Source organism: Gracilinanus agilis, chromosome 2 (genome assembly GCF_016433145.1).
Source record: "Gracilinanus agilis isolate LMUSP501 chromosome 2, AgileGrace, whole genome shotgun sequence".
Taxonomy (NCBI): Eukaryota; Metazoa; Chordata; class Mammalia; order Didelphimorphia; family Didelphidae; genus Gracilinanus; species Gracilinanus agilis.
Window position 1 is genome coordinate 82,376,208 of NC_058131.1, and position 16,798 is coordinate 82,393,005.

Below are 16,798 nucleotides of genomic sequence, written 5' to 3' on the forward strand. Positions count from 1 at the left end.
AGCTGTCACAATTTTTTAAAATCATTTTTTTGCCTCTAAATTAATGTGGGGTGCAACTGAGTAGCTCAGTGGATTGAGAGTCAGGCCTAGAGACAGGAGGTCCTAGGTTTGAATCTGACCTCAGACACTTCCCAGCTGTGTGACCCTGGGCAAGTCACTTGACCCCCATTGCCCACCCTTACCACTCTTCTACCTAGGAGCCAATACACAGAAGTTAAGGGTTTAAAAAGAAATTAATGTGGACTGTTTGTAAGATTTAGTAAGGGAGCTCTCACCCAGAGATGTTTCTGAATGGATCGTGAATCTCTCAAGGCCACTGAAATTTCACAGCACTGATTTCTGAGGCTTCCTTCAGTTAAATGATTCTGTGAATGTACAGAAAACTGTAGCCTTAAATGCAGCTGGACTTGTCAAACAGCTTGTACTTGGGAATTCAAAAGAAATCTTCACTGTAGCTACTGTGGAACATTAACTGCCACAAAGTAGATATAGTGATTAGATTTCTTGGTTGATGTGAGACTTAAAAAAATTACCTGAGCATGCAACAGATAGCAACACTTTCAAAAAGCCTGAAGTCGCCCAAATAGAGCAAGTGTACATTTGGGCAGAAAAAAATGTTCTTGTTTTTCTTGTTAGCCTGCTGCTGCCATGGAAAGCCACCCCTGAAAAGAGAAGTGAGGAATGCCTTCTTTCACCTAGGCAGCTCACAACATTGCCATTTAATGGACTGTTAGAGGGTGTCAGTGCAGGCCACGGATAGGCAAGGTGGAAGGGAGGAAACGCAGGGGATCTGGAGTCAGAACTACAGACAAGGTCCTGTGGACCAGACACATCACTTAGCTCTTTTGACTCCAGCTTCCTCAAATGTACGAGGAGGCTACAGTACACCTCTGAGGTGTCATGAAACTACAATCAGAAATTCATGAGTATAAGCTGCATTAATTTATTTATTGGCTTCAATAAGCCAATAATTCAATATTGGCCCAAGACTGCTAGGACATCTGGTGACAGCTAAAGAGCAGCAATGGCTGTTAGGGATGCTGAGGACCTACTAGGAAACTATTTCATATCTATTAGTTAATTACATAAAATAAACTGGCAAAAAATACCTTGAATGGGATACACCCAAGGGTGTTATGGTGAATGTTTAATAACTAGGTCTGGGTGAAAAAAAATTTAAAACTTAAAACTACAGCACACTTTAAAATTTAACCTGTATCCTTAACATTTTCTCCCTCACTTCCTTAAGTCACAATCAACATAACAATAAGTCAAGCCCCAATCTGTAGGACTTGCCAACCCCAAGGCATAAATGCTCACACTAAAAATGGACCACCTGGGTCAGAGCTGGCCCCAGCACTCCCCTGCCTCCACCCCATGGTTAGGTGGACTGTCTGGGATAATTAAGTGTTACAGAGACAAAAAAGGTGATTACAATTACTAGAAGGTGTTTGCTATTTCAATCAAGGTGTACTTCATTTTAAAAACTAAATAGCTAGAAGACCCTCCACATTCTAGGGAATGCAAAGGAAAGGAAGAATGGTTTGGTTGTCTACACTTGGTAACACCTACAGTGCTACTTAAAACTTTCACCTATCAATAACCTTAGTGAATATTTAACGCACTTGTCCCTCTTGATTTAGTCACACCTGTATAGCAATAACCTGATAAATAGATCTGTGCTAAATAAAAGTTAGATTCCCAACTAGGATACTAAAATGTTAATAAGAATGTGAATATTTAGCAGCCAGAGCCAGGCTATAAGAGTATACTGCTAACCTGGCATTTAGATCAATGCTTTATAATCTTGGTTTTGTTATCACCCATGTAGATTCCATTATCTCAAAGGTTGTTACAAAATTTTCAAAGTAAAATTAATCTACTAATTTAAAAATTATTTGCCCATGTAATATATACAGTGTCTCAACTCCAGAAAGGTTGGGAATCACTGATTTAAAAGTTTGGTTCACTTTCAAAAGAAAAGTGAATCAAGTTACCCCCTTTTTTTAACACATTCAGGGGAAAATCTTCAACTCCTACAAGGATCAGTCAAATGTTTAGAGTCAACAGCAAATCTTAAATGCTCATTGTTTCCCAATGATCTCTTAAATTCAAGCCCGTCCAATAACTAGTCTTTTAAACTAAGCTGAAATTTTGTAACGTGTGTAGTTAGATCAGGCTATGAAACAACCTGTACTCACTTGATTTTCCATAATGTAAAAACAGGAAAAGGGAGAATGTATTTAAATGCCAGAACACAACAGTAACTGAAGGTACAGAAAAATACAAAAATAATGATGTTTGCAGGTGATTGCACACTCTTCTAGATGGTCACAAGAATTCTTCATTCTTCTTTCATTACTTTAATTCTCCTCTCCTGTACCTTGGTCTTACAAACTACAGTATCTGTTACTAATAACGTGTCATGTTTCCTCATATTCCTTGCAGACAATAGCCTAACCGAAAGCAACATTTATGCAGAAACTATCAGTTTGCACATAAATGGAAATCTTTCATTCTTAAATGAGTGTGTTGGTAACTTAAGGATCTTCTTCCATATCATCGGGATTGGGAGCCATAATGAAGTGCTTTGGGTACACAAGGTTGTGCTCATTTGCATGCACTTCCCAGCGTGCATCATCGCTTTCATGTGTGATGTAACGCTCTCCAATTCGTGTTTCAAATTCTCTAAGGTCAAGCCACGTTTGATAATCCTGAAAAAAATACAATGATTTAACCAAAATCATAAGATAAAATTTAAATATTGTTAAGCATCTGTGTTTCTTTTGTTTTTTTTGATTATTAATTATTCCTCATCCATAAGTCATGCAGACATTTTCAGAATTTAAGAATTAATTAAATTACTTGATCATAACAAATGTTACCTAGTCTTTCCATATGTTTCTAATGAGGTAATTAAGTTTCAGATACCCTCCAAAAGGCATATACCTCACATTCCTGAGTGAAATTAAATACTTCTTTCTGCTAGAAGAGAGTCTTGTAATGCTCCCCTCTAGTTTTTTCAAAGAGAAAAAAGCTCTTAGAACCTCTATGTGTTATCATTAATCGGTATTTTATGACCTCTAAATATAATAGCATCACTACAGAACTTTAGTTCATTCTTCTGTTATCATTATATAAGCTTTGTATTATGCTTTGGGTTCTTGAAATTTTCCATATAAGAATCTGTTTGTAACATATGAAATCTTTATGTAAGAACAAGCACATTATAAGTCCATGTTTTTAAGTCAAACATTTTAAGTAGGATTTCTTTTTAATTACAAAAATGAACTTTTTTCTAGTTATTGAAAAGGAGCATCATTCTGTTCTAATTTCCAAGTGTTCCAGCTCTGGCACAGTATACGCCTAAGAGGAGGGTAGAGTAAATAAGATGTAGGGACAGTATAAAGAAATGCACCACTACTGGCAATTTATAGGACGCCAAAAGCCTCCAAAATATTCATTTAAAAATTTATTGTAAAAAAAATCCAGGATTGAAAATTTTAAGGTTGACAAATGACTTAGAAATCTTAGCTGAAAGAATGACTGGCAATTCAGTTTAACCATATAAATTAGTTTGAGAAGTGTCCTAGAGTTTCAGAGGAATCTAATGATTTTATTTGTCAACATGGAGGAATTTATTATCAGTTAATGAGAGACTAGTAGAGAGATATTGCAAGTGAATATAATTTTACCTGTAACCAGGGGTGACTGAGGGACTTATCAACACTATAACGTTTTCTCATCTTCACCTGAAGCAAGTTGTTTATTAAATCAATTGCTAAGGAAGAAGGAAAGTTAATATTACTTTAAAAAAGAAAAAGCAAACACTTCCAAACCAAGGGGAATAAATTTGATCTCACGAATAGTATTATGATTTTGTAGGGCAGTATCTCATGTCTGAAGCCACCTGTTGTGACCTCCTCCTTCTCCTCCATCTTTCATCCTCCTGAGCATCTCAAATCCTCTGGTGTCATTTCCAATTCTCTATTCCTTTAATCCAGTCTGATGAAGATAGAGCCTTTTCCCTGGACAAAGCCAAGCTCTGTATCCTATACTCTCCTATCTCTAATAGATTGGCCCCACAAGCATCACTTCTTTCTAATCTTCAAGTTCTTCCTAATATACTGGTTCCACATACTCTGGCTTCCCTTATTCTTAAAAAGAAACCCTAACTTGAACCTTCCATTCCCTTAAACCAACGATGGGCAAACTACGGCCTGCGGGCCATGTACGGCCCCCTGAAATGTTCTATCTGGCCATGGGACATTATTCCTAATCTGACGAATACGAGTAGGATGCAATATTATGAAATTTCGAAAGAGTTACCTTAGAAACAAACTGACAGATGAGCATTTCCTTTCCTTTGGCACCCTCTTTTAAAGTTTGCGCATCACTGCCTTAAACTATTATTCTCCATCGCTGCTCTCTTAAGTCATATTCTTAAAAAAATGCTGTCTACTCCTACTGTCTACACATCATTTTCTCTCACTGACTTCTCAACCTACTGTAATTTGGGCTCCCAGTCAATGAGCTAAATTAGAACTCTCCAAAGTTACCAAAAGTCTCTTAAATGCCACATCTAATGGCCTGCTTTCAATCTTTATTCTTCTTGGCTTCTCTATAATATTGGTCCATACTAATCACCTGTGTTCTGGGATATTTTCTCCTCTCTGGGATTTTGTGATTCTGCTTTCTCTTTATTCTCTCTTCTTACTTTATTCAGTGGTCTCTTTTGCTTGCTTTTCGTCCATATCTCACTCCCCACTGTGGGTATATCCCACAGCTCTTTCCTGGACCCTCTCCTGGTGACCTCATCAGCTCCCAGGGGTTTATGTATCATCTCTAGGGAGATGACTCTCATTTCTATATATCCAGCACTAGTCTCTCTTGTGAGCTGCAGTCTGTCCATTAGACATTTTGAACTAGAAGTATACTGTATCTCAAATTCAACATGTCCAAAATATAACTTGTTACCTGTTCTATCCAGCTCATCCTATTTCCATCCGATGCTTCCCGATCCTTAGGATTACTCTTGACTCTGCATTCAGGCCACATGCGCAGGCGACTGCCAGGGCCCCTCACTTCTGCATCTCCAATCTATCCGCCCCATCTCTGCACTCACGCAGCTGGCAATTTCTCTAAAGTGCAAGTCTGATAGTGTCACTCCCCTACTCAATAAATTATGGTGGCAAATTATTATCTCTGGGGTTAAACATAAACTCTTCTGTCACTTAAGGCCTTCATGACCTGGCTACAGTCTACAATGACAGCCTTATTCCTCAGGCCCCTTCAGCTGGAGAAGGAAATGGCAAACCACTCCAGTATCTTTGCCAAGAAAACCCCAAATGTGGTCATAAAGAGTCAGCTATGATTAAAGAATGACAACAACAAACTCCTTCTGGAGTCATACTCCTGTCTAGGCTGCCAAACTCCCTGATTTCTCCTATTGGTTCTCCTCCTAAGAACTACTGCCATTTACATGGACTCTCGGGGCTGCAGAGAGCATTACTAGCATCACATATGTGGCTCACAACTACTCTGAGGGACTGACGAAGACTATTATCCTCATCTCAGATTAGTAGCAGACTCAGTGGCTCGACCAAAATCATAAGTAATACAGTAGATGCTGTGGAGGGTCCACAGAAGTAAGACACCATTTCTGTCTTCAAGAAACTTATAATATCCAGTGTTGCAAAAACAAAACATTCACACGTGAAACATCTAAGACAATGAAGAGGGTCACAAGTGGGACAGACAAGTACTGTAGAAACTGAAGACATGGGAGAAGAGTTACAAAGAAATGAATGCTGGCTCTGAAGTGAGAGCACCTGAATTCAAATCCTGCAACCTGTACAAGAGCAGACAAGTTGTTTTAACTCCCTGTTTCTGGTTTTCTCATCTGTAAACTGAAAATGTTGAAAGTTTCTGAGGTCCCTTCTAGCTCTATTATCTAGGATTCTGTGGGAACACTTCTAGTTGGAGTAGTCAAGGAAGAAAGTAAGCAAGAAACAAGAAGCAAGAAGACAATTTAGAAAAGGGAAAAATATTCTATACTGAGGGAGCTAAGTAGAACTAATTGATGGAAGCAGAATGCTCATCTAGGGGAAGTAGTTACAGCATAGCTAAAAGGAAATCTGAAGTTGGGAAATGGAAGACCATCCAGCAAACAATAGAAGTCCAAGGCAAGTTGTTGATCAGGGGAATATCTGGGGAAAAGGTATTAGAAGATGAATGCTGAGTGAGTATTGCAAAAAGGACTTTGGAGAGTAAAATCCAAGAAAGAAGATCCATTAAAAGGATAATGCTCAGTCCACATATAAGGTGAGGAGAAATGGGCTGATGAAACAGGAAAGGAAAGGGGCAATTTAAATAACATGAAAGAAAAACCCCTGCTCAAACCAGCTGGTATCTTTCTTCCCTGGACACAGACACCTTTCCCTGAATGTGTACCCTGATCACTCCCTGCCTCCCCACATGAAAGGGCTCCACACTGATCTGCTTTTAAGGACATCCACTCCCAATGCACATTCCAGTGTACTGTACCATTCTGCTCATAGGCTCATAGGTTTTGTGTGGGGCAGAATGAATTCTAGATCAGGATCCTTCCCAAAAGTCAAATGGAAGAGGATAGTAACTCAGCACTTTTCTATTTCAGTCCCTGCTTCCCCAAGGCCCCTCCTAACATGTAGGGAACAAAAAAAAACCCAAGTTTATATACCAGTTGATTTTATAGATCCAAAGTTTTCTCAGCTCAAGGCAAATTGCCCTTAATAAAACTCAATTGGTCTTGTTAAAAAAAATGAACGTGGGGCCAAGTAAAAACAATCAGAAATTATTTTAAAGAGGCAAACAGTGTAGTGTATAAACACTACAACAGGGGAAGGAGAAACTTGCTTTGGAAGAAAACAGAGTTTAGACTCAAGATTATAAAACTAAATTTCTTTCATTCTTACCTTCACCAGAAATTTCTTTCCATGGATTGGGTGGGTACATAAATGCAGCATTTTGAATTTGGTCATTTATATCTTCATCTTCATTAAATGGAAATGTGCCACTGAGGCTCACATAAACAATAACTCCCACTGACCACATATCCAGAGAACGATTATAACCTTTGCTCCGGAGAACTTCAGGTGCAAGGTATGCAGGGGTTCCCACCACAGATCTCCTGAAGGACTTCTCACCTATGATTCGTGCAAAACCAAAGTCACACAGCTTCACCTGGAAATCAAAAATACTATTAAGTTACATATATGTAGTTTGATTTACAAATATTTGTATATAAACTCCCCAAATAGTATAACATTGTAACTATTTCAAAATGCCTTACAAACTACAGGAATATGAAATTTGAAATAGTTTAAATAAAATATGCAAAACCATATAGATTCCACACTTCTGGGTTATAAAGCTATGTCTGACATCAAATAACAATTAATAAATGAACAAATAAATAAATGAATAAGTAAATAGATAAAAAAGCTCTAATAGGAAACTTCATTTTTAAAATTGATCTCTTCCTGCTTGCCACATTACTAGGCAAGAAGGAAAATATCACCTTGAAGAATTTTACTCAGATTATTTCAGTCTTAACAATCTAAATTCCTTTAGTGTTAAGAAGACTGTCTGCCAAAAGGTAGAATTTAGGATACCTTTGTCTTCATATCCTAAGGAACCAGTGCTTTGATTCTCACACAATAGCAGCTTAATACATAGTGAATTAAATATTAATAAAAAACTGCTAATACAAATAACAATAGAAAGATTAAAGCTACCATAGTGGAAAATATAAAGGCTAACAAATTTAAAAGTTAGTCTGATATGGCATTTATTTTTTAACCACCAGCACCTCATACAGTGCTCTATATGCAAAAGGAATCCCATTTCTGATCAACTCTGTTTTTTGAAGTGTCAGGCAGTGGCATAACACTCACCTGAGGAAATGGTTCTGCTGAGGCTAACAGTACATTCTCTGGTTTTAAATCACAGTGCACAATATTCTTAAAATGTAAATTTCTCAAAGCAACAAGTATCTGTGAATGAAATAAAGTGATATTTTAATTCTTAGTTATTATCTGTCTAGGCAGTAAGAAAAATCTAACAGTCAATAAGAGAGTATAATGCTGTAAGTTTTAACAGGGAGCTCAAGTTTCTGGGGGTTTAGTTCCAACTAAGATCCCCCTAGTCACTACTGGATTGGATGGAAAAAATAGTCATCGAAGTCTCATCAATTAGTTGTCATTAAAAGTTGTTAAGGTTTCAGTGGAATAGTAAAATTATAATATCTCATGTCAAGTTTATTATTGAGAAGCAGGGGTGTCATCATGCAAAAAGCACTAGTCGTGCAGTCAGGAAACTTGGGTTAGAAGCTGCCCTCATGTGACTGGTGAAGTCATTTAACTTTTCAGTGTGTCAGTGTACTCAACTACACAGGAAATGGAAGTGGGTAGGCAAATGGGGTGTGTGTGTGGGAGGGAGATTTGATCAAATGTCCTCCTGAAAGTACCCCTTAGCAAAGGGCCAAGTGTGAATGAATGAATGTCCAACTCCATAAGAAATGCTCCAGTCCAAAAAAAGATCATGCCATAATTTCATCAAGTAGACAAATAGGGACTCAACAATCAGAACTTCTTTAGATCAATCCCTTGATACAAAAAAACAGGGATATCAATGCCCTAACTATTTATTGACAAGGTTGTTGTAAGGCTACTTTGAAGATTTTTATTAATTTTTCAAGACTACTATCCCTTTTTAAACATTCTGAATTTTATGACATCATTTTAATTAAAAACAAAACAAACTCCTAGGCCAAACTGTCTATAAGTTTCTCCCACCTCCACCCTCCAACAGAAAAGCATAATTTCTCTTTAAAGTTAAAATTATTCTCTATTTCAAGAAAGAGAAAAAAATACCTGTGTGACCATGAATTTAGTAATTCGCTCAGGAAGTCGACTTTTTTCACTAGAAAGAATCATTTCTAGCATATCTCCGTGTAGCTTTTCCATGACGACAAAGACTCGTTCTGGGGTCTCAAACATACATTCCAGGTTTACAATTCCAGGATGGTGCAAATTCTGAAAAGTGTTGACAGAAAGAATCCAATTAGACAGATATTGATATATAAAATTTTTGCAATGTGTTTTATGTCATGTCACACAAGTAAAACATATTTAAAGTAAAAATTACCTAGGAAAGGAAATAAAATTAAGAAACTCAGTGGAATAAAAGCAAATCAAGCAAAACAAATGAACAAAAAATGCCAAGATAATATATTTCACCAAACCAGTCTGGATAGCCAGTTGCTATAAATCACTGGAAAGAGGTATGTATGTGTGGTGGGAGGTGACTCCAAAATTGAATATACAAATATATATACATATATGCCCATGCATGCGCTACACAAACATTCTTGTAGAAAGAGTTATGCAACATCAACCCAGTTTAGTAAAATTCAAGTCAGTGATTGGAGAGGCCAGTATTTGCAAATAATTCTCTGCTCAAATTGGTAGAATTCAAGATGGGCCCATTAGTCAACCCAATACTTTGATTATATGGACAAGGAAACTAAGACACAGGAGAAAGTGACAATCTTTTAGTTTTTTTTCTTAGAAGGGTATATCAATGAACAGACAGTCCCAAACTGTATCTAAAATAGAAAAAGATTCATTTCCTCAGGTTGTGGAATAATGAGCTAATATTTGTGAAATACAGTGCCTGGCATATAGTAGGCACTATATAAGTGCTATTATTATTATTATTATTATTATTATTAATCAAATTCTTTTTAAAAAGCACAAAAAAGTGTCAAGTAGTAGTAGTGCCTTCTTTCAGAAGGAAGAGTGAAATTGTGCCTACACAGATTCTAGAACATTATAAAAGTAAGTTACTCTGGATAACTAGGTTTTCTGAGTGCCCTGGAGTTAACCTTTTAAGTAGTGGAACTTTTAACTTTTTTATTCTACCATTTCAAATGGAAATGTCCTACTTTGTGCTTCAATTAGCATTCAGACAGAATGTCCTTGGAGAAGAGGGTAAAACTCATGTAATCTATGCATTCCCCCTGCCTCTAACTTAAGATTTTGTATAGGAATTTAGCATGAGAGCTTTCCTGGAAGTTGGTTGCTTTGTAAATGGGTTCTCTGTTGGTTTAATGAACATTTATTTTTCCTAGCTGATCTCTGATAGGCTTTTGATCTTTGGTTCCATATAAAGAAATCTCTTGCCTCTGATTCTCAGGAACTCTCAACAAAACTGTAGTCCAACCTTATACACTCTGTAGATGGATCAGAATAGTATATTCTATATAGTAGAGGTGTCAAACACTACCTGCAACATTCTTGCATATGACATGATTAAAATGTAACTGGGAAACATTTAACAAAATAATTAAAATACAGAAAAACACTGATAATGCTAATGTGGTCTTCTAAGGCAATATGTAACCTGTAGAGATTCTTATAAATATTTTAATAGCCCCAACTTCTCTTTTAAGTTTTACCTTAATCCTCCAAGTTATCTCTACTGTTTTTGCTTTATCACTTGCTCAGATGCAGAAGTATTCTAGCAAATGTCTCTATTACTCACTGCCTTCTCTTCTGTTATTGTTTGCTGCTTTTTACTGCTTCTGTTGCTCAAATTGCTTCATCTGCCTGAAATTCCCCTTTTTTTCTCCCATGTATCCAAATCCTATTAACCTTTCAAGACCCAGTTCAAGACCCGAAGCAAGTGAAATGTCTATTGGAGATCTTAATGGTTAAAAGTTGGTTAAACAAAGCATGACAATATCTGAGGGCAAATTAGTTAGACTGTATTATATCTAAAATATTTAAATAGTTGCAGATTGCTCTGATGCCATATCAAAGGCCACATTTCTAGCCCAATGTCAAAATAAAATCATATCATACAATCTGAATATATAGGTAATAGATTCAAAACAGTCAGAATTAACTACATCTTTACAGGTATCCCTGGCAACAAATATTTACCCTTAAAATAGTAAATACTTTGTATTCATTTGCAGAACAGTAGTTGATTCATACTTATTGAATTTCAAAGAGTTCCCTAGAGATTCCTTATATTAGGTTTGCTGCTTATGGTGAAAATCAGTGACCTGTGTGTATATTGTTGCCGGCTCTCAGTCATAGAGATTTTCAGAGAAGGCATTTAAATGATATATAACAGCATACTTATTATAGAATCCCCAAGAGTGTGCATGGCTACTTATACAAGAAACAGAATAAGAGTAGAGCATCTTTGTTCAACTAAATTAAAAATACATTATGAACTGCCAATAAGATCAGGAATGAAGCAAGGATGCCCATTATCACCACTATTATTTAATATTGGACTGGAAATGCTATCTATAGCAATTAGGAAAGAAAAAGAAATTGCACTAATGTCCCAATTTTGCCACATCCCCTCCAACATTCATTATTCTCCTATGCTGTCATTTTAGCCAGTCTTCTGGGTGTGAGTTGATACCTCAGAGTTGTTTTGATTTGCATTTCTCTAATTATTAGAGATTTAGAACACTTTCTGAAAACTGCCTATTCATGTCCCTTGCCCATTTATCGTGGCTTGATTTTTTGTACAATTGATTTAGCTCCTTGTATATTTGACCTTTGTCAGAATTTTTTGACAGAGTTTTTTGGAGGGGATGTGGCAAAATTGGGACATTAATGCACTGTTGGTGGAGTTGTGAATTGATCCAATCATTCTGGATAGCAATTTGAACTATGCCCAAAGAACGATAAAAGATTGCCTGCCTAGCCATATCATTGCTGGCTTTGTACCCCAAAGAGATCATAGGGGAAAAGATGTACAAAAATAGATATAGCCACACTCTTTGTGATAACAAAAAAACTGGAAAACAAGGGTATGCTTGTCATTTGGGGAATGGCTAAACAAATTGTGGTATATGTTGGTAATGGAATACTACTGTGCTCAAGGGAATAATGAACTGGAGGAATTCCATGTGAACTTGAATGACCTCCAGGAAATGATGCAGAGTGAAAGGAGCAGAACCAGGAGAACATTGTACATAGAGACCAATACACTGTGGTAAAATCGAATGTAATGGACTTCTGTACCAGCAGCAGTGCAATGACCCAGGACAGTTCTGAGGGATTTATGGTAAAGAACGCTACCCACATTCAGAGGTACATTCAGAACTACAGGAGTGGAAACAAAGAAGAAAAACAACTGCTTGAACACATGGGCTAATACGGACATGATTTGGGATGTAGACTCTTAATGACCACCCTAGAACAATTATCAATATTTGGAAATAGGTCTTGATTGATGATACATAAAGAAAGCGGTGGAAATGAGTGTTGGCTACAGGGGTTGGGGTGGGGGAGAGAGCAAGAACATGAATCATGTAACCATGGAAAAATTTTTTCTAAAAAAATTAAAAAGAAAAAAAGAAAAAAAATTGAAGGAATTAAAGTATAAAATGAGGAAACTAAACTATCCCTCTTTGCAGATGGCATGATGGTACACTTAGAGAATCCTAGAAAATCAACTAAAAAGCTAGTGGAAATAATAACTTTAGCAAAGTTGCAGGATACAAAATAAACCCACATAATTTTATCATCAGCATTTCTATATATTTCCAACAAAAATCAATAGCAAAAGTTAGAAAGAGAAACTTCATTTAAAATCACTGTAGACAATATAAAATATATGTGTGATGTTCCAGCATTAGAATATAAGCTCCTTGAGGACAAGTAATATTTTGCTTTTGTCTTTGTATTCTCAGAGCCAAGCAATGTCTTGAAGACAGTAAGTGCTTAATAACTGCTTGGTTATCCAGCTGATTGAAGGGGAGTATCAAAGTTATAGGACAACTGCTCATGATAAGTGGAGTAATAAGAGACAACAAAGAGTTCCTGTTCTCTTTGCCAAGAAAACTTGCCTTTGGACTAGGAAAGACAGAAAAAATGACTAAAAGGGAACTAAGAACCAAGATAGAGAAATGGTTAAAAAAAAAAAAGAAAGAAAGGGGGCAGCTGGGTAGCTCAGTGGATTGAGAGCCAGGCCTAGAGACGGGAGGTCCTAGGTTCAAATCCGGCCTCAGACACTTCCCAGCTGTGTGACCCTGGGCAAGTCACTTGACCCCCATTGCCTACCCTTACCAATCTTCCACCTATAAGTCAATACACAGAAGTTAAGGGTTTAAAAAAAAAAAAAAGAAAGAAAGAAAGAAAGAAAGAAATTTATCTAGCTGCCACTGATAAGATTCAATTTACCAGTACCAAATGGTACTGAAAGATCTAGCAGATACTGAAGGTTGTGGGAGAAGTGTCATCAAAAAAGCAAAAATATCCTAATTTTCTAAAAAGGTTAAAGAATGGTATCTAAACATTCTAGGGTATTGGATTTGATTTCAAGTCCTTGCAAAATGCATGTTATATAATTGTTCTTTTAACAGTAAGTCTGTATAGAAAAAGGGAGTGATACCAGTTCTCAAAGTAGTATGTATACCAAGATTTAGCCAAGCACTTAAAAGTCTTTCATATTGATTGTGAGGAAAAGATGAAGCAATATGGAATAGGCAAAGTTGTGTGGACCTGAAATTAGTTGAATTGATTTTGAAAAGGTAGGCAACACTGGTTCTATTTCAACTTGGATGGCAACATCTGAAGATTTTTACCTCTTCTGAAGATGAGTGGTTCCTCCCATATCCTCCAGTGCCCAGGCCAGAGTCACCTTCCCTGTCTTCCTTCTTTAGGCTCTACTCCTGACTTTCCACTTTCCCCATCATGCCCTGGTAGGCACCTTCTCTCATCTCCAACTCCTCTGTCCTTCTGCTTTTCAGTCTTCCCCTATTAGAACAGCAGCTCCTTAAGGATAGGGGCTGACTTTCCTATTGCTGGTATTTAAATTCTCAATGCTTCCTTAGCACCTGGCACATGATAAGTATTAAATAAATGCAAAGAACTGGAAATTGAAGAGATGTCCATCAATTTGAAATGGCTAAGCAAATTGTGGCACAAGAGTGTGATGAAATACCAATGCACTTAAGAAACAATAAGCAGGTGAATTTTTTTAAGAACATGGAAAGACCTACATGAAATTATGAAGAAAGAAACGAGCAGAACCAAAAGAACATTACATACAGTAACACAAATATTATTTGAAGAATGAGTTGTGCATGTTTACCTCCAGAGAAAGAATTCATAAGTAGAAATAAGCAATAAAGTTTTTATATACATAGATATTTTTGTCAAATGTTATCTTCTCTAATGGGGAGGAGGGAGAAAGGGAGTTACCTGGGGAAGGAGAAAAGGGAGAAAGGTATCTGGTAATTTTAATATAACAAACAAATAAACAAAATTAAAAAACTGCTTGTTGACACGATGAAGGAAAGAACAAGCAGCTATAATAATTGGAAAAAGATCTAGGGATTTCAGTGAACTGACTCAACAGAAGTCAGTTAGGAGACATGGCAACCAAAAAACTAGCATGCTTTCAGAATACACTGAGAGATCTCTCTTCCAAGAATGAGAAAGTGATAAGTGCTCCTGTACTTTGCCCTGAGGCTTCTCTGTCTTAAATGTTCAGTTCCTTTAGCACATTTGAGGAATGGCATTGAAAAACTAGAGTGTGCCTAGACAAGACCCAGAAGGATGGTGAAAAGGTTAACGTTCCTACCATGTGAGGCCTGACTGATGGAACTGGGAGTACTGAGCCAAAAAAATAAAAGGCAAAGAATGGACATAATAGTTATCTTCAGGAATCTTTAGTGGGAGAAAGATAAGACTTTCTTTTTACTTGGCTCCAGAGAATAGAACCAGGAGTAACAGGGAGAAGTTGCAAAGATAAATATAGGTTTGACATAAAAAAAATTTACTAAAATTAAGAGCAATCCAAAAGTAGACTGGACAGCTTCATGAGGCAATAAGCTCCCTATCCCTGGAGGTCTTCAAGAAAAGGCTAGGTAACTACCTATCAGGTAGGCTGTAGAGGGAGTTTCCACTTATGGATTGTAGTGAAGTCTTCTCCAATTATCATTATGTTTTCTAATTGTTTCTACATTATGAGATCTTGAAGGAATTGTACTAAATTTAGCATAGCCTAAAATGCCACAGAGTGAGTAATACTTACTGAATCTATTATTTCATGATGAGAGACCCCTTAAGTTATAGTTGAGACTGTCATTTCAGGCATATAGGACAAGTCTATGAGATGCCATTCTTTAATTTCACTTAACTGAGGTATTTAGAGAAATTCTTAAAACAGAAAGCACATTGTCACAGCTATCAGAATAAAGAGCATTTTGCATCCCTTGAAGCTACAGCATTCTTCTTATAAATATTCCCACTCAACACTTTCATGGTCCCTTGTGTACTTATTTCCTGACCTAAATGACTTACTCCAGTACTTGCTATATAATTTGACAGTGTCTCAAGAATCAATGCCCTAAAACATATAACCCTACCCAACCAGATTTCTCATTTCTAGCTTCAGTCTTCAGACATACTGAATGTCTAGCCATTTGGATGCAGATAATTGTAATCTTTCAGTAACACTTTAAAATCCTGTTAACAGCTGAGTTCTGGAAAAGGCATAAAAGAAGACTATAATTAGACTGTACTCAAGACAGTCATACTCTACTGTATACAATTTTGGTACAATCAAATTAACTTACTAGAAACACCACCAGGAACTTGGATCAATTTGAATTTTTTTACTTTTCCAAATCACACAAAATAAGGGTGATATAAGAATGTAGTAAGACATAAAAATAAACTGATAATCTGCTATATTTTTCAAGATTTATAGGTACATAGAAATCTTTCAAAAAAAGCCTCATGAATCTAAAACACAAAATTTAAACACTGTGATTCTGGATTATAAAAATGACAAATGATTTAATTTTTAATAGTCAATATTATTTGCTTTATATTATGTTATAATACTGTATTTATTGCCTCTGAGAAATGTTAAAATTATGAAACAAGCAAGAAAAACTAGAGGTCATAACACAAGGAAATAAATTTGCCTTCATTGGCATCCTTGAAACTTGGTGGGGTGAGAAGGGAATGTAACTCTCGAAGGAAGTGCTTTACTTAGAAGCAGCAAAGAAGGTACAGGAGGGAAGCAGGATAGAGGTTTTAGTGAGTTGCAATTTCAATAAAGGTCAATAATGTGATATGGAAGCAAAGAAATCTGGAAAGACCTTATAGGTTGTTCAAAAAGAGTGATCACATTCTAGAAATAAGAAAATGATGACTCTGCCTTGAACAAATCTCATGTAGAAAACTATTCAGCTCTGAGTGTCCTATTTTGAGAAGAATACTGATAAGCTGGAGAGCACAACCATGATGGTGAGAGGCTAGTTTGTGCCATATGACAAGAGGCTGAAGGAATGGATATTATACCTAAAGAAGAAAAAACATAGATGAGTCATAATTACTGTCTTCAAATATATAAGGGGCTAATCACCTGTAAAAAGAATTAAGTTTATTCTACTTTATGCCAGAAGGCAAAACTGAGAGCAAGGAGAGGAACTGCAAGGCAGCAAATTTAGATTTGAATTGAGGAAAAATCTTTCTAACAACTAAAACCAACCCTCAGAAAGAATGACCCATACTGGTAGATAGAGGTTTCCCCTTTACTAGAGATATTCCAGTAAATCTCAATGGCCATTTGTCTGGTAAATAGTAGAGGGAATTTTTTTAAGGTATATGATCGCTATATGATCACTAATATCCTTTCTAACTTGAATACTCTAAGATTTTGTGAAATAACCTTCATGAAATTCACAACAATACAGGCAAGATAGAATAAA

General features: G+C 36.5%; 1 protein-coding gene across 1 annotated transcript in view; it reads right to left on the reverse strand.

The window, feature by feature from the left end:
• Nucleotides 1-2,496: 2,496 nt before the first annotated feature.
• Nucleotides 2,497-16,798, reverse strand: part of PRKD3 (protein kinase D3) — an 86,307-nt gene continuing 72,005 nt past the window's right edge. Inside the window, exons 14-18 of the mRNA XM_044660624.1 lie at nt 8,916-9,077; nt 7,938-8,036; nt 6,957-7,224; nt 3,696-3,781; nt 2,497-2,714 (exon numbers count right to left, since the gene is read on the reverse strand). Coding sequence (XP_044516559.1) covers nt 2,541-2,714; nt 3,696-3,781; nt 6,957-7,224; nt 7,938-8,036; nt 8,916-9,077 — 789 coding nt within the window. The 3' untranslated portion in view covers nt 2,497-2,540. The remainder of the gene's footprint in view (nt 2,715-3,695; nt 3,782-6,956; nt 7,225-7,937; nt 8,037-8,915; nt 9,078-16,798) is intronic.